The sequence below is a fragment of the Mesoplodon bidens genome (genome assembly GCF_964165515.1).
Source record: "Mesoplodon bidens genome assembly, chromosome: 13".
NCBI lineage: Eukaryota > Metazoa > Chordata > Mammalia > Artiodactyla > Ziphiidae > Mesoplodon > Mesoplodon bidens.
Genome location: NC_138169.1, coordinates 19,648,969 through 19,675,608, shown reverse-complemented (window position 1 = coordinate 19,675,608; position 26,640 = coordinate 19,648,969). Strand labels below are relative to the sequence as shown.

The following is a 26,640-nucleotide window of genomic DNA, read 5'->3' as shown; positions in this document are numbered from 1 at the left end:
CACTTGTTCATTTAAGTTGGTAAGTACCTACTATGTGCTAGGCATCAACCTAGGCATATGAAACATAAGATGAGCAAGATGCCTCATTTGTCCATTCCTCCAGTCACTCAACACACTTACCAGGGGCCTCCCAGGTGCCCAGCATGGGGGGTAGGTGCTGAGAACACAAAGATGAATAAAAGTGACCCTTTCCTTTACTTACAGCAATGGCTTTAGAGAAGGGCCACAGGTTTCTAGTGTTCCCCTTGTGAGATTTCAGCAGAGAAGATCGGAGCTTACTTCACTTCTGTGTTGCACAGCCCAGGTAACTGAGGTTCTGAATCTGCCAGACCTCTGGGCACAAGTGGGGCAGACAAGCTGACGAAAGGGTGTGAGGGGGCAGGAAGGAGAAGAGGGAGGGCAGGGAGCCTGCCCCATGCCAGGGTTGGGAGGGGCGGGCGGCCTTTAGCTAGTCAGGGCTTCCAGAGAGAGGCTCCGGGTCCACCCTGCCCAAGTCTGTCATGGGCAGCTCCCTCCTGCTGACCTCCCGAAGATTCATCCAAGCCCACCTCCCTGTTCCCACTGCCATCTTAGGCTAGGCTTCCAGGACCCCTCACCCAGATGACCTTCCTTCCTGGTGCCTGCTTGTCCCAGCCTGGCCCCTCCTGTCCCTCTCCCACTTAGCAGTCTTCCTCTTGTTTCCTCTCCAGCCCTGATTCTCACTGTTGCCCCCACCCTCCTCGTCCTTTACATCCCAGCTACCCACGTCCCCAGCTACCCATGTCCACACGCCCTTCCGCCCCTCCCCACACAAATGCACACAGACACACACATCGCATCATGCAGGCGTCTCTCTTCCCAGAAGCCCTTCCTCAGTCTCCTCGCCTGGAAAGCAACCTCTTCAAAGAATGCAGGTAGGCTTCTGCCCGGTGGAGGTGCCTCCTCTGTGCTCTTAAAGCCCCTGAGTTTGCCTCCATCTGAGTTTGCATGAACCCCCCTAAACTGGCAAAGACCTTATCTAATGCACCTCTGGGTTCCCAGTCCCGAACACGGGGCCTGGCACACTGGAATCCTCATGCTGGTCCTGAGATCATTTTAGACAGTTCGTGGCACAGCCTCAGCATATGGAACCACAGTGTGAGAAAGTCTCCATATTCAACTTTTCTGATTATGAGGAAGGCCAGTCTGGCACTACTGTGTCTTTAATCCATCCTTAATACTTTATAATCTCCCTTCTAAACAAAGAGAGAGAGGCCTCAGGCAGCCTGTGACATCTAGGTAGAACTGAATTATATCATTTTGTCACATTCTATTTATTTTTGAAGTTTCCTTCTCTTTTGGCAAGTCATATTGGTTTTCCAGTGATGGCAGGGATATAAAATGCCTTTTTAAGTAAGTTATATAAATTTTTAAGTGAATCAATTCAAAGACAAATACTTAGTTAATCATAGCACAGATGGTACACAGACATGGAGTGTAAAATATCAGTGGGTTTTGAAAACTCAGTATGAATAAAAGAATGTAAAATATCTCACTAATAATTTTTATATTGAGTACATGCTGAAATGGTAATATATTGGATATACTGGGTTAAATAAAATATGTTATTAAAATTAATTTCACCCTGATAAAATGACATAGAACCCCCCCCCCCAACACACACACACACAGAGGAGCGGATGCAAAAACTAATGAAATCCTAGGTTGTACTGTACCAATGTTAATGTGCTGTTTTTTTGTTTTTTGGGATTCTTTTGGCTGCGAGGCCTTTGGGATCTCGGTTCCCTGACCAGGGATCGAACCCAGGGCCCCAGCAGTGAGAGTGCCGAGTCCTTACCACTGGACCGCCAGGGAATTTCCTTAATATGCTGGTTTTGACAATACACTATATATAATAGTTCTATAAGATGTTTCCATTGGGGGAAGCAGGGTGATGGGTACCTAGGACCTCTGTATCACAACTTTTGCAACTTGGCATGAACTTAAAATTATGTTAAAATTAAAACTTTAAAAATATTAATTGTGTCTGTTTCTTTTTACTTTTTAAAATGTAACTACTAAAACATTTAAAATTCCATATGTGCTACAGTAATGAAAATAGTATGGTATTACCTGAAGATTACTAATTATAGTGTGGCATTAGATCAAAGGCACAGAATAGAGAATCCAGAAATAGATGCCACTCTAAAAAGCCCCACTGATTTTTTTCTCCTTCATTTTTTTTTAAATTGAGGTATAGTTGATTCACAATATTACGTAAGTTTCAGGTGTACAACACAGTGATTCACAGTTTTTAAAGGTTATACTCCGTTCATAGTTATTATAAAATATTGGCTATATTCCCTGTGCTGTACAATATATCCTTGTAGCTTATTTATTTTACACATAGTAGTTTGTACCTCTTAATCCCTACCTCTATCTTGCCCCTCCCCTCTTCCCACTGGTAACAACTAGTTTGTTCCCTATATCTGTGAGTCTCTTTCTTTTTGGTTACATTCACTAGTTTGTTTTATGTTTTAGATTCCAAGTATAAGTGATATCATACAGTATTGGTCTTTCTCTGCCTGACATTTCCCTAAGCATAATACCCTCCAAGTTCATCCATGTTGTTGCAAATGTAGGCCCAAATGATTTTTCACAAAGGTGCAGAAGCAGTTCAATGGAGGAAGGATAGCCTTTTCAACAAATGGTGCTGAATCAACTGGACATCCAGAGGCAAAAACCAAAACAAACCAACCAACCAAACAAAAACTCCTGACTTAAATGACACACCATATCCAAAAATGAACTCAAAATGGATCATGGACTTTTTAGGAAAAAATAGGAGAAAAAGCCTTCAGGATTTGGGGCTAAGCAAAAAATTATTAGACTTGACACCAGAAGCACAATCCATCAGACGGAAAATTGATACACTGAACCTCCTCAAAAATCTAAAAATTTGTTCTGCAAAAGACCGTGTTAAGAAGACAAAAAGACAAGGTACAGACTGGGAGAAAATATTTGCAAATGACATATATGACAAAGAATTAATATCTAGAGCATAAAAAGAACTCCCAAACTCAACCGTAAAAAAATGAAACAATTCAATAAGAAAATGAACAGAAGCCATGATCTGACATTTCACTGAAGATTCACAGATGGCAAGTGAGCATGTGAAAAGATGTTCAATATCACTAGTCAATTGGGAAACGCAAGTTAAAACCACAACGAAATACCACGTACACATTCCTGTAAGTGGCTAACATAAAAAATAGTGATAACACTAAGCCCTGGTGAGGATGCAGGTGTGGATCACTCCTACAGTGCTAGCAGGAAGATAAAATGGTACAGCCACTGCAGAAGTTTGGCGGTTTCTTATAAAACAAAAAGTGTGAACTACCATCGGGCCCAGCAACTGCATTCGAGCATTTATTCCACCTTATGCTCACATGGAAACCTGTATATGAAGGTTCACTGCAGCTTTATTTGTAATCACCGAAAAACTGGAAACAACCTGCCTATCCATCAACAGGTGGAGTTAAACTGTGGTGCATCCATACTGTGGAACACTACTCAGCCGTATAAAGGAATCAAGAATTGATACGCACAGCAACTTAGATGAATCACTACAGATTTACACTGAGTCGAAAAAGTCAATTCCCAAAGGTTATACACTGTATGATTCCATTTCTACAACATTCTTGAAATGACAAAGTTATAGAAATAGAGAATAGATCAGTGGTTGTCAGGGGTTAGGGATGGGAGTGAGTGGGAGGGAGGTAGGTTTGGCTATAAAAGGACATGAGGACCCTGGTAGCACTGGAAATGTTCAGTATGTTGACTGTGGTGGTGATACACAAACCCACACGTGTGATAAAATTGTAGAGAACTAAATAGACACACATACGAGTACAAGTAAAATGCGAAGCCTGATTAAGATTGAGATATATATATACACACACACACATATATATAAGGATATATTATACAGCACAGGGAATATGGCCAATATTTTATAATAACTATAAATGGAGTATAATCTATAAAAATTTTGAATCACTACGTTGAACACCTGAAACTAATATAATATTGCAAATAAACTATATCTCAATTAAAAATATATACATATTTATTGTAAACAACAAAAAAGAAATGCAATAAAATATGGACTTTAATGTAAAAATAAAGATTGATACATTGCCAGTATATCTATGTCAATGTCAATACCCTGGCTGTGATATTATAGTTTTGCAAGAAGTTACCACTGGGGGAAGTTGGATAAAGGATGAGATATCTCTGTGTTATTTCTTACAAGTGCATGTGAATCTATCACTACCTCAAAATGAAAAAGTTATTCAAAAAAATGACATCTGTGGCGTGTGTTGTGTTTCTATTGGACTGTGCTGCCCCCCAAGCTTCCTGACTCCCCAACATCTCCCTGCCCCACCTTGGTCTACCATGGGACCAGAGCTCCCCCAGCCCCACATTACCTGGCTCTTGTTGCTGCCAAAGACCCCACTGCCCATCAGGGGTAACCAACCTCCTTCCTTTCTGTTTCTGTCATCCCAAACTGGTAGTGGCCCAGGAGGAAGGGCCACACGGCTTTGCGGATCTCTGGCTGGATGCCCCCGTAGTAGATGAGACGCAGCAGCTCCCGCTCCTCGTAACTCTGTGGTAGGTGGGGGGAAACAAAGGATTTGCTCAACAGGAAACCAGCGGATGGACTCTGTGACCCAGCAGTCCCGCTTCTCAGACTTAGCCCTCAGTGATCATGCTGTGAACAATCAAAGCCACATGGGCTCAGATATCCATCGCAGCATCACACAATAAAGCAAAACCCCAGGAACCCCCATAACTGCCCACCAATGGGGGAATGCTGCATCCCTACGTGGGAATACCACACGGAGAGTAACAGGGCAGCAGGCGCATTTATGAGAACCTACATAAAAGGATGTTCAGTGTATACTGTTAAGTGTAAAAAATAAGATGCAGAATAGGTCGAGGGTGAACCCATTTTTGTAAAAAACAAAAACAAAACCCAAAGGTCAGAATATAATGAATTAACATTTCTACTTAATTTTTAGTCAATTTTGTGTACTGTGCTTATTGGGGAATATTATCTTGGAGTTATTAATCTTGACTCAGCACTAAGAAAATTGTTTTAAAGCGAATTAAACTGAAAAGGAACCATTTCCAGCTGATTCTTCGTACACTAATAGCTTTTGTGCACACAAGAATGACTTTAGCAACTGTTTGCTGTACTGTGGAATAGATTTGTCCTCTTTCTTTTTTAAAATTCATTTCCAGGCAAAGGCTTTGCAGATACAATTTGTCAAGCAGTCGCGCTGGGGGACCAGAGGGTCCTATCTGTGTGTGTGTGTGTGTGTGTGTGTGTGTGTGTGTAAAGTGCCAATGACTGCCAGAAGGCTACCCTGAAGGGCACTAGGGTCCTGTTTCCTCCCACCTCTTTACTTCACATTCTAAAATTAAAAGCATGTTTCACTTCTTAACACTAGTCTTAAATGTACCCAACCACAATGGCAAAACCAGCCATTTTGTTCCTGTTAGGAATTTTTATTCATAGTGTATTGACAGCCTTGTCAATGCTGTATAAAAATTAGGGAGCTATTTGGGGCTGAGGCTGTGAACGCTTCATCAAACATCTGTGTTCTCTTCTCCCAGAGTCCATAGCTGGACTCCATTTCCCAGCCTCCCTTGTAGGTAGGTGTGGCCATGTGACTGGGCTCTGGCCAAAAGGATGTAAGAGGAAGTGATGTAATCCATTTTCAAGCCAGGGCTTTGAAGAAGCAGGTGTACTCCCTTCACACTTTCCATTTCCCCTCTGATGGCTGGAAGCAGATGACCACAAGGCCCCAGAGGATGGTAGGGCCACAAGACTGAAAGATCCCTGACCCTCTAGAGGGAGGAGAGATGCCCACTCACCAGGAATGCCCACCCAGGACTGTTAAGTGAGCAATAAATACACCTCTATGGTGTCAAGCAACTAAAATAGCGGGGACTATGTGTTACTGCAGCCCAGTCCACCCTGACACAACGATGCAACCAAGCAGATTGTGAAAGGGTTGCAGGAGTGTTAGATGGAAAATATTCATTTTTGACTATTTATTGTTTCAGCCAATTTGTCCTTAGGATACTGCCTCCCAAACTGGGGAGATTGCGAGGAGCATTTGGGGAACTTTCTTTCTTTTCTTTTTTTTTTTTTTTTTTTGGCTGCAACGCGCAGCCCATGGGATCTTAGTTCCTTGACCAGGCATCGAACCCGGGCCTTTGGCAGTGAAAGCACGGAGTCCTAACCACTGGACTGCCAGGGAATTCCCTGGGGAAGGGGAACTTTCAAAATATAAATTCTTGGGCTCCACTCTTAGAGGTGCTCAATCAGGAAAGCTGGAGCCGCTGGAGTGGAGCCCAGAAGTCTATAAAACTTTCGAATTCCTCAGGAAATGTGCAATCGCTCTCACAGACTGCCAGGGATTATGAACACCATAACCTTTCAAGAAAGGTAAGCTGGCATATCTATTTAAATTTAAAATGGACATCAAACAGTTACATTTCTAGGACTCTACCCTCAAAATAAGAGAACTAGTGCAGAAAGGTATATGCTTATAAAGATGTTGACTGCAGCACTGTTTGAAATAATTAAAAAAAAAGAAAAAGGAACAGCCCAGATGTCCATCATTAGAGGAAGATTTGACTAAATTATGGTCCACCCATATGTAAGGTGCTAAGGTTCTAACGTGTAATATTTTACTTAGAGATTTGAAAGATGTCTTTGATATAAAAGTTAGTTGGTCACTTAAAATACAAATATAATGTTATCTCATTAAAAAATGAGTTTCAGCTTTATCTATATAGACATATCTGTGGATGTATAAGTATGGGAAATGTATAGCAGGGTCTACACCAAACGGATACTATTCATTAATTCAGGGGATCAGAACTAGGGGGGTGCAGCAGAGAGAAGATATTTAAAAACTTTAAAAAAATTCTGTACACCTGTGTTCTTCATTCTTTGAATTGTTACAGTAAGAAGGCATTCCTCCTGTAATTTAGAAAAGCAACTATTTCCGGGAAAAAAGAAAACCACCCTTCTGCTTGTCCAGGTTTGGGAATCAGTTTATTTTTCCCACTGAGTCCCCTGGCATCCCCAGATTAATACACAGAATAGCACCTTCCCCCAACGTGGGGAAGCCAGGCTGAGCCAGGTGTTCACCAGCTTGGCCCTCCCCAGGGAGGAGGGATGCAGCTGATGGAGCCACTGCGTTTACCCAGCGTGGAGGAAATGGGTATCTCCTCTGAGAGCCTGAACTTGGCAGCAAACCAGTATTTCTTAGGGTGGATTCTGCCTTCCACCATAGGTGGTACTTTTCCAACAAAGGTCCCTGCGGCCACATACATTGGAAGGAACGTTCCATATGCTCTCCCACACTCCCCCAATTTCCTGAGCGTGACAAGCATATCAGCATAGCCAAGGCTCTGACAAGTCCTGCAGGACACAGAAAGCTGTTTAAGCTTGTTTCCCAAATTATTTCTCCATGAAACTTTTTTCACACATAAACATTTCCCTTCCAGGAATATTTGTATTCTAATAAGAAAATCTTAGAAATCTATCTCCAGGCGAAATAGCTAATGGTAGAATTCTCGAGCCCTAAGACAAAGATGAGAGAAAAGGGTTTCATGTAGTGGTGGGGTTTCCTTGGTCCAGCTGCCTCCCTCTAACTTAGCTACTCTCATCATTCTAAGTAGCCAACTGGACTGTAAATTCTTCTGGCCGGGAAGTCACAGCACATCATACAGGACCGAGCATACAGCTGATGCTTAATAAATGCTTACTGACTGACTCATTCTTTATTCCTTCCAGGCAAACATATGTATTTTCCACCCTCCCTGATCCTCACCCCAATGGGCAGAAGCAGGCTATGGGTGTTGGAACTCTCGAGGAGGGGACCTTCAATATGTGTATGGAGAACCCAAGGATGTCACAACACTTGAGTCCCCACGCAGGTGGGTCTATTCCTCAGATGATAAGAGGTCCCCCCATAGTCTCTGTCTCCCCATAGTCTCTGCCCCGCGGCAGGCCGAGCCAGGCCAACCCTTACTGTGCTGTCTTGCAGGTACTGCTCCCAGATCTCGGCCGTCAGCCCGTGTCCAGCATCGCAGGGCAAGTCCGGGGACACGATCGTGTGATTGACCAGGGCTGACAGGTGGGTCCTCACAGTGGACAGGTGTCTGCAGTAGGCAAGCCCTGCCGGGGAGGAAGGAAAAGTGTCATTGTCCACCATCCAACACCCTCTGCCTTGTCTCACGGAGTCTCCAAAGTACTGTCCTACTCGCAATCTGACTGAACCCTCGTGACCAGCAAATTGTCATCATCCCCCTTTTCCAGATAAGGAAGGTGAGGCTTGGAGAGGCAAAGTCACTTGCTGGCTTAACTGCTTAACAGCCCTGTGACCCTGGGGAAGTCATGTCACCTTTCTCAGCCCCAGCACCTCCTCTGCTGGAAACCAAGGCATTTCATTCACAGGCTGGAGGCAGGAAGAGGCCAGTGACTCCACGGGCTCACTGTGCCCTGGGGTGCCTCCAATCCATACCAAGAGAAAGAGAATGGGAGAGAGGGGGATGACTCGTTCAAACTGCAGCTGGATAAAGAAGGCCCTGGCCAGTCAGTAGCTGGGGGAGATGCTGAGGGCCCTTCGAGCAATTGCCACCAACTTGCCCCCCTTCATCTGCTCCACCCTGGGTGCCGGGTCCACAGGAAGCACTCAGCCGGTGCTGGCCTGTGTGCGCTTTGACCATGCCCGTTCCTTCTGGCTACTGACCCCCAACTCATCCTTGAGTCCCAGAGAGGACCCTGGACCATCTGGAGCCTGAGGACTCACCCCTACCAACAACAGGGGTAATCATGATGATTACGATGAGGATGATATGATAGCTAACATTTATATAGCACACTGTGTCCCAGGGAGCTGTTCCCAGAGCTTACATAACTTAGTTGATTCTCACTACAGCCCTATGAAGCAGGCATTCTTACTACGCCCATCTTATAGGTGGGGAAACTGAGGCACAGTCTGCGTGCATCACTTGCCCAGGTCACGTTGCCGGCTGTTGAGCTGGGATTTGAATGCAGACTGTCTGGCTCCAGAACCTGGGCTCTCAACCCCCATCAGGGAGGAACCACATCATGTGATGACATCAAGACCCATCTCGATCCCCAACCCTTCTACCAGGAAGCTCTTCCATTGTGGTTCCATAAATACTCACCCAATGCCTTCTTCACGCCAGGCCCTGCGTTAGGCACTAGGGATGGGTAGTAACAGAACAGGCAAAAACCTTCATCTTGGGGAGCTCATGCTTTCCCTGTTTCTCCAGGCCAGTACGACCTGCACTGTTTTTTCGCAGGCCCAGGAAGGATGTACTAACACTTTCCTAGAATCCCAGAAAATATACACATTTTATCTTCCCCATCTAGGCTGTGAGGCAGGGGAAATAAAACCTGCTAAGAATCAAAATAGCAGAGTGGAAAAAACAGAGGCTTTGCCACCAGGCAGGCCTGGGTTTGAGCCCCAGCTCTGTCTCTTATTAGCTGTGTAACCTTGGGCAAGTCACTTTGCCTCTCTGTGCCTCAGTTTCCTCATCTGTTAATTGGAAATAATCAGAGCACCTGTATTATGAATTTAGTTTTTAAGTTTTTGGGAAGGGATCAGGCCATCTTACTCTTCTGCTTCGGCCTATAGGAGAAGGGGACTGACATTTACTGAGCACCGACTGCACGCGATGCCAGGTGCTAGGGACTTTATACCTGCTTTCTATTCAATCCTGAAAACACACCCTCTAAGGTGGGCACTGGAGATGCAATGGTGATTAAACCAAACCCCTTCCAGCAAGTGTTCAATGCCTCCCCTTAGGACCAAGGGAGAAATTTTATGCCCAGTCTGTAAATGAGGAAATTGAGGCTAAGAAAGGTTAATGTAACTTCACCAAAACTAGACACCTAGGAAATAGGAGTCAGGCTCCTTCCCCTGATATTGCTGGCATGCAGTAGGCACTGAATAAATGCTCCCTGGAGACCACAATGGCAAATAAGGCCAATACGCACATCCATAGAAGGCTCTGGAAAGAATCTGGTACTTCATATTGTCACAGAGAAGCTTCAAGGGAGCCCTGTAGGAAGGAAGGAAGGAAAAGGAAGACACTTAGTACAGATCCACACGTAGCCCAGGTTTGCTGGAGAGGAGCATAACTCGTTATCTCTAGGGAGCAGATTAAAACCAGCCAGTCAAGTAGATTGGGGGTATTATTGTTTGTACCTACATAGCATCACTGCCCCTTCTTCTGTGCTTGGGAGTTACCTCCTCCCCAACTCTGTCCCTATGGTTTGGGTAGAGCTGATTCTACCCAGTACATGACTCAGCTTGGAGTCACAGTTATTGGGTCGGGGGTGTGTGTATGTGTGTGTGTGTGTGTGTGTGTGTGTGTCACATGATCCAACCTGGGCCAGTGAAAATCAGCGCTGGAACTTTTGTTGGAACTACTAGAAAACAGACACTCTTTTCTCTGCTTGAGTTCCTAAGCCAGTGGCATGTAGGGCAGCAGCTGCTGGGATCCATTTTTACTACTGCACAGGAAGGGCCAGCCTGAGAATGAAACCATCATAGACACAAGCAGAGCCAAGAGCCAAAGAAACAGACATCCCTCTATGGAGCATCTCGATCCAGCCATGCCTGAAGCCACCATACCTCTGGATGTCTCAGTTCTATCAACAGATTTTCATTCGCACCAGTTTGAAGTGGGTTTCTTTCACCAGCAGAAAGTGTTTTGACATCTTTTTATTTTTTGATTGGAGTACGGTTGCTTTTCAATGTTGTGTTAGCCTCCACTGTACAACAAAATGAATCAGCCATACGTATACAGCCATATGTCTGACTTCTAAAGTGACCCAGCTGAACCAAAGTGGAGCCAGACTGTGATTCAGACTCTGGCTGACTGCCAAGGAGGTAATGCCTCAGAGCTTCTCCTTGCATGGGAATTTGGGTGGGTCGGGGGGGACTGCTGTGGCTGAAAGAAGGCCTCAGAATTGATGGAGAAAACAGGACTGCAGAAGGTAGCGTTGTGCATTCTTGGAGAAAACAGAGTGGAGGAATATTACACCCGTTAAAAACCCAGTGAGACTGGGAAGAAGGCATGGCTGAAGTCCTCCAGTTATGCATATGGAGGCATTAAACATTAAAGTCACCCTCTTTGTGCCCTCAGGCTGGTGAGGCTTGGCTTCCTCGGGTTACATAAGGACAGCATCACACTGACAGCTGCCCCACAGTGGCCTTGGCTGTCTGCAAGGTGGTGAGTTCCCTATCATTACAGATGTGGAAGCAGATACTATGAGAGGTACTAGGTTAGAACAGAATTTGTCAATTGTCCATGCACCATCAGCCGCAGAATCACTTGGGGTTTCTCCAGCATGGGGATTCCTAGGTCCTGCACAGACCTACTCAGTCAGGATCTCCAGTAAGTGGTCCAGGAAGCAGTACGTGATCCCCAAAGTGATTCTGATGCCTATGAAAATGTGAGAATCTCTGGTCATTTCAGTGCTTCTCAAGCTTAAAAAAGTACACACATGATCTTGGGACCTTGTTAAATGCAGATCCAGCTTCAGTAGGTCTGGGATGAAGGACAGAGAATCTGCTCGGGTGATGGTGCTGCTGGCCCAGAGACCACACCCTGAAAGCCAGGAAGTAAGTATATGGCTTTATCTGATGCTGGCCCCCATTTACACGCCCATGACTGAAGACTGGACCACCCACTGGGACAGAGGCCCAGCAAGGAAAAAAGAATTCCATTCTCTTAGGCCAGGCCAGGCGGGGTCAACGGGAAACATGACCCGTCTCAGGAATGGGCTGCGTAGTTCCAAGGAGACAAAGCCCTGTGGGCAAGGAGAGAGATGATCTGGGGATTTAACTTTATGCAATGAACTAAAAAGTGTCATTTATTGAACATCACCATATGCCAGGGACACATGCTGGCCACCTTAAACCATTATGTGATTTGTCCTTACAACAGCTACATAACGTAAGCATTAGTATCCCCACTTGTTGGGAGAGCAAACTGAGGCATGTTTGGTTGTCATAAAGTAATATTTCCAGCTTCTGTCTTCCAGGAGTGTGGTAGGACGCACTTCCTGGTCCCTTGTTGGTGGGGCCAATGAGGTGTGAGTGAAAATGTAAGTGCTGCACTCGGGCTGGAGCATTTAACCACTGGTTAAACCCCATCCAGAGCTCCATTTCCCTCAGTCACCGTGATTTGCAATATTCAAGATGGTGGTGGCTCCATCTGCCAGGCCCTTTAATGTGGAGAAACCAGAGCCCCCAGCTGACCCAGGATAGACACACAGCATGAATATGCACGATGGACAATCCTTTATTGTAATAAGCCACTGAGATTTTAGGATTGTTTGTTACAGCATCATAATCTTGTTTATCCTGATCGATATATGTAAGGAAGCTCCAACAGCTAGGGCTTCACACGGCTAGGATTTAACTCAGACATGGACGATTCTATAGCCTATGTTCACTCCTCTGAATTCAAGGCAAGGCAAGAAATGGGCATCTGCAAATCTTTGGTAAATCCTTCCATTCCCTCCATCCACAGTCCAAGCCCCTCATACCTCTCATGGTTGCAGCCATTGGTTGAGCCACCATCAGCCGAGCCACTCTGTGAACAGGATGAGCAGGAAGATTTCCGTGGGCTGGGTTGCCATAGGGATGGCAGGTTGCTCACGGAGACATCCATCAGGTCCTGGGGGACTGTGGTGGGTAGAAGGGGCAGAGGAAGAGCCACGGTTAAGCCTATGTGGGTCACAGAAACCTCACCCCAAAGCAAGCAGCTCACCCCCAGACCAGCACAGGGATAGGGAAAGACCCTGAACGTCACAGCAGGAAACGGCGACCCCCAACCAGGTCCTTGAGCCCACCCGAGCCAATGAAAGCCACCACCAAGATTTCGGGCCCCCAGCAGAGGGGCAGAGCCCATGAAAGCCGAAGAGACAGAAGGAGAACAGACAGAAAGAGATCAGAGCCAAGGAGACAGGCCCAACCCCCGAGCAGGAGGCCAAGCCTCACCATGTTGTCATTCAGTTGTCCTCATAGGAGGCTGCCAGGAAGGAAGGGGAGCCCGCTGGGGACGTCTGGGGAAGGCTGATGGCCTCGAGTCCCCAGAGGTAGGTCTCACGGGGAGCTCCTGGTGGTGAGATGTAAGGAAGCCTGACTCAACAGGTGAGGCAGGGCACCCAAGAGCAAGGGAGGGGCCTGCACTGTCCTTGGTCCTGGGCCTGGAGCTGCTCTACCAAGAGAGCCTCAAATAGGTTGGCAACCCCCCAGAATCCGGTTGGGGGGCGTGTTAAAAAGCCATATGCCTGTATGCCACCCCTGACCTACTGAATTAAAGTAGGTCCTACTATATGCAGGCTGTATCCTGGAGATACAGCCCTTGAGTCCACGTTTCAAAAATAGTTTTGAGGTAGCAGCCACATTTGAGAACCAAGAGGGCACAAATGATCTCCTAACTCTTGGACACTGGTGGTTCCTGATCAATTGCTCCCAAGGATATAGCACTTATAGTTTCCCTTACTGTTTTCTTTCCCAGCTCCGTGGAAACCGCAGCATCTGCAGTGCTGCAGAACAAACACACCGGTGACCCAGGCATTAGAATTTCTACAGTTAATTTCCTGGCCTCTTGGTGCAAAAAAGCTGTTTTCTCTAGGACAGGGCTTGGTAAATATTTTCTGTAAAGGGCCAGGTAGAAAATATTTTAGGGTTTGCAAGCCACTATCATAACCACTTGACTCAGCTGCTGTAATGCAAAAGCAGCCAAAAATAAAAGGCAAACAAATGGGCATGGGTATGTTCTAATAAAACTTCATTTGTGGACACTATAATGTGAATTTCGTATCATTTTCACATGTCACAAAATATTATTCTTCTTTTGATTTTTTTTCAATTATTTAAAAATGTAAACACCATTCTTAGTTCATGAGCTATACAGAATGAGACTGGATTTGGCTTGTGGGCCATAGTCTGCCAAACCCTGCTTTAGGAAATTAAGAGGGGTACTCATTTGCCCCATGAGCCATGCCTCCTCAAGGATAACTGGTAATACCTGGCCTCTTCCCTTGGGCTCTAAGGGGAGGGGGAGCTGTGGATCCGGCCCCCCTAGTCACCACAGATCCGTAGCTGACAGTGTCTGCCCCCACCCACTGACAGAATAGAAAGCTGCCTACAGAATGAGGTTCTTGAGGCCACCAAAAGTGGCTTGTTGCCCTACTCCTCCCCATAGACTCACCAATGAGCTGGACAAGAAAGACCAGTAAGCCCCTGTAAAATGTTCTACAAAAAGTCCCAGTTCTCAGCCAATCTCAGGGAAGCACTGATCAGTTTCACGCAGATGTGGCAAGCGTGCCTCCACCCCCAGCCTCTCACACCCTGCAGACATCATCAATGGATCCCTCTGCTACAGAACCCGCAACACTCCAAGCTGCGTCCTGCAGCACGGAGGTAGGACAGTGTGAGGGCATCAATATTTCTCCTGCCTCCACCTCCCCTGGGACCAAGACTCAAATGACAACATGGCAGAGGTGGCTGGCACCCAGCCCCAGGGGTGGGGGGAGCCCAGACATTACTGGGGGGCTGCAGCTTCTGGCTTGATGTGGGGAGGGTGGTGTCCCATTTGGTCTGCGCCCACCGACTGCCCCTGGCCACCACTAACACGGACTGTCCCGCAGGAACCACCATCCAGGCAGGGCCCACGGAGACAGGGGAAGTGCTGCCCGTGGCACTGGAAGCAACTTGAGAGACAAAATAAAAAGCCCTGGTGAAATGGAAGGTCTGCGGTGCCCGGAACACTGAAAAGGCGAAAAGAACCAATTCCTTGGGGCTTGAAACCTTCCCCTGTCCTGTTCCACTTAGTTCCCATGGATTGTGTTTCATCAGAGGAAGAAAGAATGCTTTTACCTATAAAGTGCCTCCTCTGTGCTGGGTGCACATCCTCTACTATATGCAGGGGATTGCCTTATCCCTAACGACCCTGTAAGGGATGCATTTTTTCCCCGATTTTGCAGAAGAGAAAACTGAGGCTCAGAACGGTGAGACAACTTACTCAAAGCCTCACCAGCTGGTCACTGGCACAGCTGGTCTTTTTGACTAAAGTCCCCCCTTCTCTTCCCACTAAGAAGAGTTGTCACTTCCCGAGCTCAAGTCCTATCATTATCCCCTTTTACAGCTTAGAAGACTGAGGCACAGAGAGTTCAAGCAGCATGCCCAAGACTACTCAGCTAATAAGTGGTGGAGCCAGGATTCCAACCTGGAGGATCAGACCCTGAGATCCTATTCATACTCTCTCAGCTGTTTTCCTACTGGCTGTTGTCTCCCCAAACCATCCTTGCCCTAGACCAGCGGTTCTCAACCGGGGTGATGTTGGCCTCCCAAGGGACACTTGGTGATGTCTGCAGACATCTTGTCATGACTTGGGAGTTAGCTAGATGTTACTAGCATCTAGTGGGTAGGGATGCTGCTCAACATCCTATATAATATATAAGACTCTTCCCTCCTCCACCCACAAACAGTTATTCAGCCCAAAATGTCAACAGTGCCAAGGCTGAGAAACCCTGCACTGGGCAGGTGCTGTCCAGTACAAATCCAATGTGAGGTACAAGCATAATGTAAAATTTCCTAATAGCGACACTAAAAGCATAAGAAGAAACAGATGAAATCAATCAGCAATATGTGCTGTTTAACCCAATAAACTCCAAATGTTATCTTTTTTTTTTTTTTGGCTACACGGCGTGGCACGTGGGATCTTAGTTCCCCGACCAGGGTTGACCAGGGATCGAACCCACGTCCCCTGCAGTGGAAGTGCAGAGTCTTAACCGCTGGACTGCCAGGGAGGTCCCACCAGATGTTATCATTTTCACACAGAATCAACACAAAATTATTAATGAGATATTTTACATTCATTTTCTTGGTACAAAATCTTCAAAATCCAGTGTGCACTGTACACTTACAATTTGGACTAGCCCCACTTCAAGTTCTCAGGACCATATATGGCTCACACCTCCCATACCAGACAGTACAGAGACCATCTTGGCGACAGAGGGGTCTGGAAATGCCCTTCTCTGATTGTGAACCCACCTAAACGCTTGAGAACTTGTCTTTGCCTCCTCTGTGCACAAGAAGCAGGCACAGAACCAGGTGGTGGAGACAGGGGTGAGAAGACACGGAAAGGGAGTTTAGAACCACTTGTGGCCACATATTCCTTCCCACAGGGGGAAACTCTTCTCTCTCATTATTTAAGGCAGGCATCTGTATACTTTTTCTGCAAAAGGCCAGACAGTAAATATTTTCGGCTTTGTGGGCCATGTGGTCTCTGCCCTAACTATTCAACTCTGCGGCTGTGGCTTTTCAAGCAGCCACAGATCATATGTAAATGGATGGGTGTGGCCGTGTTCCAATAAAACTTTATTTACAAAAACAAGCAGTGGGCTGAATTTGGCCCACAAGAAGGGGTTTGCTGATTTCAGATTTAGGCACTTCTTCAGAAACTACTTTACAGGTCTTACAGATGAAAATCATAACATGATTGTTTTGTAAACTCTGTGAGGCTCAGGGTCCTGAGAAAATCAACCAAGGATGGGGGTCACCATTTCCATGTGGGCTGAACCCGACCTTGAGGATGAAGGGAGTGAAACCACAGTGCCCTCCCCCACCCTCCCATCAAAACAGTCTGCATGGAGTGGATGTAAGAAGCACAAGCTCTGGAGCCAGACCATGTGGGTTCAAATGCCAGCTATGCCAAGGATTAGCTGGGCAACCCTGGACCAGTTTTTTAACCTTTCTGTGCCTCAGTTTCCTCCTTTGAACAAGGCGGGATGGTGATGACAATGGTACCTGCCTGGGAGGGCTGTGGTGAGGATTAAGTGAATTAAGACATGGAGAGAACACAGAAGTGGGCTCGGCACACAGTGGCACTTAGGACATGAGACCCACCATTGCTCACAGGGCATCTGTCATATTAGGTGTGTGATGTATCATTGAGCTGACTTCTAAGAATATGATCCCGGGTGGGGACTGCTGTTATCCCAATTCTACAGATGAGGAAATGAGGTCTGGAGAGGGCCAGTCACTTGGCCACATTGCAGTGGCAGACTTGAAAGTAGTAATGTGTTCTTTTCTCTAAACCAGCAGTTCTCATCCGGGGGCAATCTGGCCCCCAGAGGACACTTGGCAGTGTCTGGAGACATTTCTGGTTGTCACAACGTGGTGTTGGTGGTGGGGGCAGATTTACTACTTGGCACCTAGTGAGTGGAGACCAGGGATGCTGCTCAACACCCTACAGTGCATAGGACAGCCCCCAACCACAAAGAATTATTCCATCCGAAACGTCAGTGGTGCTAAGATTGAGAAGCCCTGTTCTAAATACACTGTCTTGGTTGGGGCTTCCTTGAAGGCAGACAAGGATTTAAGTGCAAGTTGGGAGATGTTCCCAAGAAGCACAGGTAGGGGAGAAGTGAAAGGACACAGGACGGGAAGGGCGAAGAGGGTAATGAGCTGGTCACTGCATCAGTTACCATCATGGGCGCCTGGCACTTGATCTCATGGGGGACCTCTAGGACATGTGCAGAACACACATTTCAGAGTGTTCTCACCTGAGGGGTAAGGGAGCTGGGGCATTTATACACCAGCTCCTACCGGGCACTGGCTGAGGGCTGCTCCAGGGAGGCACTGATTGTAATCCACCCCACCCACCCACCAGGGCAGAAGGAACCCTGGTGGCTGGAGAAACCCTTAGGCAAGGAGACACTAAGGCTGGCAGCTGGCAGTGGAGCTGCCTGCACAGAGGGTGTGGGTGGGTGCAGCTAGCATCTGTTCCCCTGGCACGTGCAGGGCCATAACAGGCTAATGTGGATATTCCCCAAATAAGTAAGACATTCAGCACCCAGCCTGGCTCCCAGCAAGAGCCTACAAATTGTTTGTTGGATGAGGCCCTATGGAGAGAGCTGCCTGGGAAGGCAGCCACAGGGCACTGGCCCCTCTGATAAATCAGCTCTCTGGGGGCAGTGGGGGTGGGTGTGCGCCACGTGAGCCGTGGTACCGCAGAGAGGCTAGGACGGCTTCAGACCCTGATCCTGGGCGGGAACGGATGTGGCAATACACTTCAGGACACTCCATAGCTCTTAAAGACACAGGAACATGAGGCTTTGCTCCTAACTGAATACATGTGAAAACACAGGCTAACCCAAGCAACATAAGACCTTACCACCAAGCCTGCCCACATCCCAGCTCCGACAGCAGTGAATGAGAACTGGAGCATTAAGCAGCCTGGCACGATTAGTCCAACCTCGCCAGGGAGGGTGTCTGCTTTCAAAAGAGCCTCTCACTGCCCAGCGTGGTCACTTAAGCAAAGGGACTCTCAGAGCCATTATCCATCAAATGGGAACAGGGCTGCAGAGGGTTAAATATTTAAAATAAGGTTTATAGAAAGAGCCTATAACTTATTACTGATTTGTTTTTTTTTTTTTGTGATAAGCGGGCCTCTCACTGCTGCGGCCTCTCCCGTTGCGGAGCACAGGCTCCGGACGCGCAGGCTCAGCGGCCATGGCTCACGGGCCCAGCCGCTCCGCGGCATGTGGGATCTTCCCGGACCGGGGCACGAACCCGTGTCCCCTGCATCGGCAGGCGGACTCTCAACCACTGCGCCACCAGGGAAGCCCCTACTGATTTGTTTAACAGACATCCACACAGTGCTTAACAAATGCCAGGCCTCCTTCTGAGACCTTTTCAAATATTAATTCATTTCATCGTCACCACAGCACTCTGGTAATGAAGATCTTCATAGCAACAGTTTCCATTCACTAAGCATCTACTTCATGGCAGTCGCCATGCAAACTGTAGGACATATGTTATAATCTTGTGTGCCAGTGCCCAGGGCTTCCCTTCCCCTCTGCTGGCTTTTATTTATTTGTTTGTTTGTTTGTTTGTTTGTTTATGGCCGCGCTGCGCGGCTTGCTTGATCTTAGTTCCCCGACTAGGGATTGAACCCAAGCCCTCAGCAGTGAAAATGCAGAGTCCTAACCACTGGACCACCAGGAAGTTCCCCCCCTCTGCTGTCTTGACAACCATTTATTGAGGGCCTACTGTATGCGAGGCCTCATTCTATGGGCATTACATTGACCAGCTTATTATCTCACTGAATCCTCACAACAGTATATTGAAGTAAAATAATAATAACAACATTAATAGCATGTGAGTGTTCTTTCTGTGCCAAGTGCTTTATCTCATTTGTTCCTCACAAGAGTCCCATGAAATAGGTGCTATGAACATCCCCATTTTACAGATGAGGAAACCAAGGCACAGAGGGGTGAAGTGACTTGCCCAAGTTCAACCAGGATTCCAGAGCCCATATCACTGCTGCTGCCCCATGCCACCTTGTGCCCATGGACATCTTTATTAGCTAAGTAGAGAGTGCTTATTTGTTTTCATTTGGGGGAAATCAAGGCTGCCAAGATCCCAACTTCCTGATTCCAGGTACCCCTGCTGGCCCCAGAACCCACATCTCTTGTTCTCTAGTTCCACATGGCTGAAGTCAATTTCAGGACCAGCTAACAGGTGGATCCCTGGGCCCAGGGCCAGGACAGCTTACCGAATTCGGACTGCATGCCAGGGTAGATGATCCTGAACACGTAATCTGTGGCCTCCTCATCTTCCTTGTCTGAAGACGTGGACTCAGACGAACCCTGAGGGCTTCGCTTGCGCAGTTTGGGAAATACTTTGCCCTGAAAGAACACATCCCAGTGCATGGTCCCTGGGACTCACCTGTCTCCACAACCTGCACAGCCCGAGGGTCTCTGCGGGGCATGCAAGAGACTATGCAGCCACATAAGGGCCCATGGGCAAGAACAGCCAGCCACTCCCCATGGCTGACCCCTACCCCAGCCTCCCTGGGGCTCCCACGATCACTCACCTTCCCCCGTTGAGACCAGAGTGGCGGGTCCAGCTGCCCGTGAGGGAGCAGCCCATTCTCCAGGCACGAGAGGAACTGCAGGAGGTGACCTCCCTTGGGGAAGCGGAAGGGCGGCCTCTGGATCCCGTCCTGGCTGACCAACACCACTGTCCCACCGCTGTCCACTGCCACCGTGACCCGGCCAGAGGAGACCCAGCAGGAAGTCACTATGAGACATGGTGATGGGCCCCCTCCCAGGCATGCCCAGCCAGACCCAGCGGTCCTGCTCTAAGGCTCTGGGAAAGGCCTGGGCAGAAGCTCAGGGGCAGCTGTCACGTCCTCCGAGTCCCCCTCATCCCACCCACCAAGGTCATCAACTGGGGAACTACAGGACAAGGTCAAGAAGAAGGTGCTTGGCCTCCCTGCATTCACCCACCAAAGGAAAAAGATACCCCCAAACACCCTATGCCCCTCAAACACACTCTACAAATTGACCTGATCTATTTTTGTATGGAGGCTTTCAGACAGACCCATGTTTAGAGCAGTAATTGACTCTTGTTAGCATGTATTAAGCATTTACTGTATACATGCATAGCACGTTAAAGGCATTGCCTTATTGTAATACTCAAAAGAGCACTATGAGGCATATCTATTACTGCCTATTTTGCATATGATAGAACTGAGGCTCAGAGAGTTTATGTAACTTGCCCAAGGTCACACAGCTGGTGAGTGGCAGGACCTGGATCTGAACCCACGTCTGCCTCATTAAATAATTTAAATCACTGTGTTTTGTGTCTTGGTGAGGTACAGATTCCTTTTTTAATAAAGCAGGATGGCCCTCTGCTTGTTCAGAATATACCTTCCTTGGGCTATAAAGGAGAACTCTAGCTATAAATCTTTGATTTTCAGAACACTGACTTCGGAGGGACAAAGGCCTGGGTTTGAGACCAGACTGGGGAGCTTAGGAAGTATATCAATGTGCCACGCTGCTTCCTCACCTCTAAAATGGGAATGATGGAGCCCTTACCACTGGGTTGTTGCAACGATTAGATAACAAGCATGTGAATAGTGAGAACTGTGCCTGATACATGGGTTTAATGCTGAGCCCTTAACAAATGCCATTTGATCCTCACAGCAACCCCATGAATAGACGCTGTTATTATTTCCATTTTACAGATGGGGAAACTGAGGCTCAGAGAGGTGAAGTCACTTGTCTGAGGTTTCACAGGTAATAAGTGGGTGGGGCAGGCAGGGGATCCAGGAGGAACACCCCAGCCCCATGCTCACCCTCAGTCCCTACCTTGCTGGTGGCAATGCAGGTAGACAATCTCCTCCAGGCGGATGGTCATGGCATAGTCCCAGTAGACGCTGGAAGGGGAGGGAGGGTCAGGCTTGCAGGATGTCTGCCCAACTCGCCATGGGGAAGCCCAATCCATGGGATCCTCCACCCTCCTCACCAGGACCACCTATCCTCAACATCCATGTCCCAGTCTTCTCAGACTCTATCTCCCCTTCTTCTGGTTCCAGTACCCCAGTTTTCTAAGGAATCCCCCCTGCACACACAGTTCTTTAACCCCAGTCCATGTGGCTAAGGCTGACCTCTCCTACCCTCCCCCATCTCGAGGACTCCAGGAATGGGCACTTGACCCTGGCTTGGCCACTTAGTATATGACACTGTTCCAGCCACTGTGATTGGTTCACGGATTGCCCCATGATGCAAGCAGAACCAATGAGACTCAATTATTGGATTTATGTTAGAAATCTCTGGGAAAGAGATGCTCCTTTCTGCTAGGAGAGTAGTGGTAAGGATGATAGCACTCTGGAGATGCAGAGGTCCATGGCAAGAAAAGGCGTGCCTGTGAATGGAGTCAACAGCTGGGGAAGTCGAGCCAAGAGACGGAAAGAGTTCAGGTCCTCATTTGAGTCCCTGGATCCAGCCATGCCTGAAGCCACCACCCCTGGATTTTTCAGTTCATGTGAGCCAATGATTAAGGCAGTTTGAGTTTGGTTTTCTGTCACCAGCATCTAAGATAAGAGTCTTGTTGACCAACTCCAGGCCACCATGTGTCCATGTGGTTAGAACAGCCACTCAACAGCCTTAACTGCACAGGTCTCAGCAGGGTGACTTGAAGGCTTCCATGAACCTCATTTTTCTCCTCTATAAAACGGGGCTGATAATAATACCGACTGCATCGTGTTGCTGTGAGGATTAAATGGAATCACATATTTGAAGGGCTTAACACAGTGGTGATGCATGAAAAGGTACTTGGTGAACGGTCCCTGTGATGATTTACTTAAGGTTTTCCATTTCCAGCTCAATGCCTACTGCTGTCTTGAAACAGATTGCCCTTCCCCTCAGAACACAATGGACAGTGGGGGCCACAGGAGTGCACTGTTCAAGTTTCCTTCAGATCGTGCTGTGGGGAGCAGAGCTGACCAACCAACAGCTTCAGAGGCCACCCCCGGGGATCCACCACCACATCTGTGCTAAGGTCATGCTTCGCTTGGGCTGCTTTTAGTCAGGACTGAGCACGTGGGGGTGACAGTGTAGGTCTATTCTTGTGGGCTGGGAGACTCCTCCAGTGGTCAACTTTAGCCCAGGGATTCCCTACTGATCTGGCCAAATGTTCTTAGAACTGCACTGTGTCCGAGATTCTTCCTGGCCAGTCTTCCTTCCTTTCCCCATCCCTTCCCAGTGATAAGACCAGCTTCTCGGTCTGCCCGCCTCCTTCTGCTCCTCACTTTGATCCTTTGCAGGTTCTTCCCCCATTACATCTCTTCTGCACGTCTAATCCTGTCTTGGTGTCTGCTTCTTGGAGGACACTAACACAGGCATCAAGGTCAGGCAGGGTTCAAATCCCACTCCTGCCACCTACATTGAGCCAGTCTTTCCCCGTCTCTGGGCCTCAGTTTCCTCTGATGTAAAGCAAGGAAGTTGGAATATAAGCTCTCCGAGGGTCCTTCCTGCACTGGTCTATACCGGAATCAGTGTCGTCAGGATCCATGGAGTGAATGTCCTTGGACGATGGTCAAGTACACAAGCGTTTTTCCGAGTAGTAGCCTCTGCCAAGCCCCTCACGAGGCGAGTCTCACTCAGGAGGTCCTTCCCAGGGCTCCCACACCAGGTCCATCACACAGGGTTGCAATTGCCTGTTTTCTCCTCTGTCTCTCCAAGGGGTGCTGAAATCCTGGAGAGGGACTGGGCTTTTTGTTCACTTCTGCAAAATGCTTAGAGAATGTTCATAATGAATGGTAAATGCTGGATCCTGGAATGCCCAGGAAACAAGGCAACTCTCCAATTACCACCAGACACCAGCAAGGAGGATCTCTGTGGCCACAGGTCCTTTGGATCCATCTAAATTAACACCAACAAACCCCATGACCGGGATGCCTTTCCAGCTGCCAGGCTTCCTGCTAAGGGCTTTATATGCATTTTCTTAGTGACTCTTCCCTGTATGTCTCTTCAGAGGTTCCATTACCACATCCCCATTTTACAGATGAACAAACTGAGGCTCAGGGAGGTGAAGTTGATTATCCAAGGTCACTCAACTGGGAAAGAACAAGAGTTGAGTTTCTGTTTTCGTTTTATATGTTCTAACGGCTTCTAGAGTGGAATTTGTATTTGTATTGTATTTGAATTTACTTGTTTGTAAAGTGGTTGGACCATCAGCAGTGTATGAGGGTTCCAGCTGTTCCACATGGCAGGGCTGAGATTTGAGCCAAGTCTGGGCTGACTCCAGAGACCAAATATCCACCTTTCTGGTGGTATTTCCCCTTGAACATCAGGAAACCCAGCTGGGGAGTTATGATCCTGGTTGTGTAAGAGGGAAGTCTGGCTGGGGAAAGAGGAAAGAGGTCCTGAACCTCCTCCTCCTTATCGTCATTGTCCCTTGATCCCCGGAGGGATGCTGGAGCCCCTGGGTTCCCCCCTTTCCCATGCCAACACACACATTTCTGACCCCTGGCTGTTTTTATTCCAGTGAGCCTCAGTTCCAGGCAAGGATAACAAGGATAGATGGAAGTTCAGAGCCCAGGGCTGGGGAAGGTCCCAACCCTCTTAGCAGTGACCTTTCAAGTGCAGATTCATCTGGAACTAAATATTGAAGCACTTATGATGTGCCTGTCCACAGAGGAAAAGATGATGCAGAAACAGGCAGAAACAGAGTCCTCGATGATTTGAGCTGGAGGGAAGGTGCTTGGCAACCATTTGGTCCAATGCCTTTCCCAAAACATTAACATCAAAAGTTTCCTGCCCACACAGTCCTGGGCTTAGGTCCAACCAACAAACAGGGTCCTTGTGTTGTTGAAAGCTTTGATGTTTGGTGGAAGACACGTCAATGTTTAGGAACCCCTGCAGACCCTTGGGGAACCCTTCATGTTTTGGAGAACTCATCCTGTCCAACCCCTCATTTGATAGGAGAGGGAAGCCGAGGCCCAGAAAGGGGGAGTGATGTACCCCAGGTTATCCAGTGAGGTGAGGACCGAGCAAGGACTTGGTCCCATCACATCCATTTATTCATTGCTTATTCGTTGTCTCCTCCAGTACAATGTAAATACAGTGTAAGCTCTGAAAAGATCGATTTTCCTCTCCTTTTACACATCTGTTATCTCTCTTGGACCAAGCACAGTGTCTAGCACACGGTAGGTACTCAGTTAACATTTGATGAGTGAATCCAGGTCCCCTGACTTCCCTGCTTTGCTTCACAATTATTTGAAATCTAAAGGGCGAGACAGTTGGAACACAAGTAGTAACAGATTTATTATGATTTTGTAAATGCTAAGAAGGAGATTCAGGGCTCTGTGGGACCTGAACTCAGCTGGGAGGTCAGGGAAGGCCTGATATAGAGATTTCAGATGAATAAGCTGATATAAGGTTCAAGGGCAAGAGCATTCCCTCGGCTCCCACACTGCTCCTCCCAGAAGGTGTCGCCATCAGAAACTCAGGAGTCTGGCTGGAGCTGAATTACATGGCCCAGCTGAGGACTGGCTGCACCTCCCAATGACTGTCTCTAAGGACAGACGGTAACCCTTGCCCAGGAAGTGATCAGCTTAGAGAATGATATTAATCACACCAAAGCCTGGCGTTAATCGCACCGAGGCTTAACACTACACAGAATACAATGTGCTCTGGTTATGGCCCTTGAAAAGAGTCCTTATTTTATATATATAAATATATATATTTATACTTACAAATATGTATATATATTTATAGATGAAATCCTATAATTTCATGATGTCTGTTTGCTACTGCAGGACAATATGAAAGGCAGAGGGGATGATGGGATGGCTGTTAGGGCTGCATCATGGGTACTTGAGTTCTATTTTTATGTTAGAAATTCCTCATAATCAAAAGTTTTGAAGAAATCAAGAACATGTATAATAATAATAGAGCCCGATGTGGACTCTATGTGGACTCGAGCAGCAAAACCCATCATCCCTCCTCCCCACCAGCAGCCAAGACTCCCCCAGCTGAAATCACCAGGCAGGCTGCACCTCTGCATGGCGGCTTCCCTGTGTTTTTCCTAAATTTTCCCTAATTGCGCTGGAACACAGGGGATCACAGGCAGGGAATCCCCGGTCCCCGGGTCTCTTTGAAGTGTGACTCCAAGGCCTTTGCTGGGTCTTATAACATGCAGGGTATTACAGGAAATACAGACCTGGACCAGATGCTCACAACCAACACCTCTGGCCTTCCTTTTGCATTGAGTGATGGGTAAGGTGGCAGGAGACTGGGGAGTATTTGCCATTTGCGGGCTTATGAGATCTTTGTTACGATTTCTTTCTCCGGGTGGTGTCTGCCCAGGGCACTGCCTAATACCTATATCCTGAGATTCTTCCAGTCAGTTCCCAGATCCTCCTGAGTTACCCACAAGGCCACAGCTGCAGGGAGGCTGGACCAAGTGGCCATAACAACCAGACAGAGCGGGGCAGAGGCGGGGCACAAGGGACAGGGCACAAACATCCCTGCGCCGAGGGGAAGGGAGGCTCCCAGCACCCTACCTCTTCTCGTAGTCCAGGTCCCCCACAGACCCGTTCATCAGCTGGTTGGGTGTCCACTTCAAGGTCATGACGTCAGCTGTCTGGTGCAGGGACAGATACCCCGGCACAGCCTCCATGTCATCCCTCTGCAGAGACAGCAGGACTCAGGCCTGATCATAGTGCTGGCATCACAGTGGACACAGGCCCTGGCCCATGTGACCCAAGGACACACAACCAGAACCAAGAGGATGGCTCATTCCCTCCATGGCCATGTCCATTTGGAAGACCCTGAACCTCCCTCCAGATGGCTGTGCTAAGCCAACCACCACGATGGGTTTGGTTCTACAGAGTCCAGCTGTGAAAGCCGCCCACCCCACCCTTTCATGTGGCTCAGGAGCCCTGATGCAAGGGTGGGGTCGGGGGGATCTTTAGAACCAGGAAGGGGGCTCTGTCCTTTCAATAACACCCTTTCCAAAACGGAAGAAATGTATCTGCCATCACTGTGTCCAGTCTTAAGGGAGAAAGAGATGGCAGCTGAGTTCTGTGCCACAGATTATTACCCAGAACGCCCTCTCCAAATACCCTCTCCATACTCCCCGCCCAGGAGCCCCATCCTCTGTCTTCCCAATATGCCTGCAGGGCTTCTCACCTGCTCTGTTCTATCCCAAGTGGGGTTTGGCGGAGGGGGCTGTCTCCAAGCCT

The 26,640-nt window shown here is 47.8% G+C and overlaps 1 protein-coding gene across 3 annotated transcripts in view; it reads right to left on the bottom strand.

Moving 5' to 3' along the window:
* The window catches only part of SGSM1 (small G protein signaling modulator 1), an 87,321-nt gene that overhangs the window by 19,512 nt on the left and 41,169 nt on the right, over positions 1 to 26,640 (bottom strand). For 2 of the 3 annotated variants that reach the window (XM_081253093.1, XM_081253094.1), the window contains exons 9-16: positions 25,960 to 26,084; positions 21,260 to 21,327; positions 19,981 to 20,144; positions 19,660 to 19,792; positions 12,635 to 12,773; positions 10,073 to 10,137; positions 8,076 to 8,221; positions 4,499 to 4,627 (exon numbers count right to left, since the gene is read on the bottom strand). In XM_081253093.1, coding sequence (XP_081109219.1) covers positions 4,499 to 4,627; positions 8,076 to 8,221; positions 10,073 to 10,137; positions 12,635 to 12,773; positions 19,660 to 19,792; positions 19,981 to 20,144; positions 21,260 to 21,327; positions 25,960 to 26,084 — 969 coding nt within the window. Of the gene's footprint in view, positions 1 to 4,498; positions 4,628 to 8,075; positions 8,222 to 10,072; positions 10,138 to 12,634; positions 12,774 to 14,644; positions 14,810 to 19,659; positions 19,793 to 19,980; positions 20,145 to 21,259; positions 21,328 to 25,959; positions 26,085 to 26,640 lie in introns of all 3 variants that reach the window. The other variant, XM_081253095.1, reaches the window with a different exon arrangement.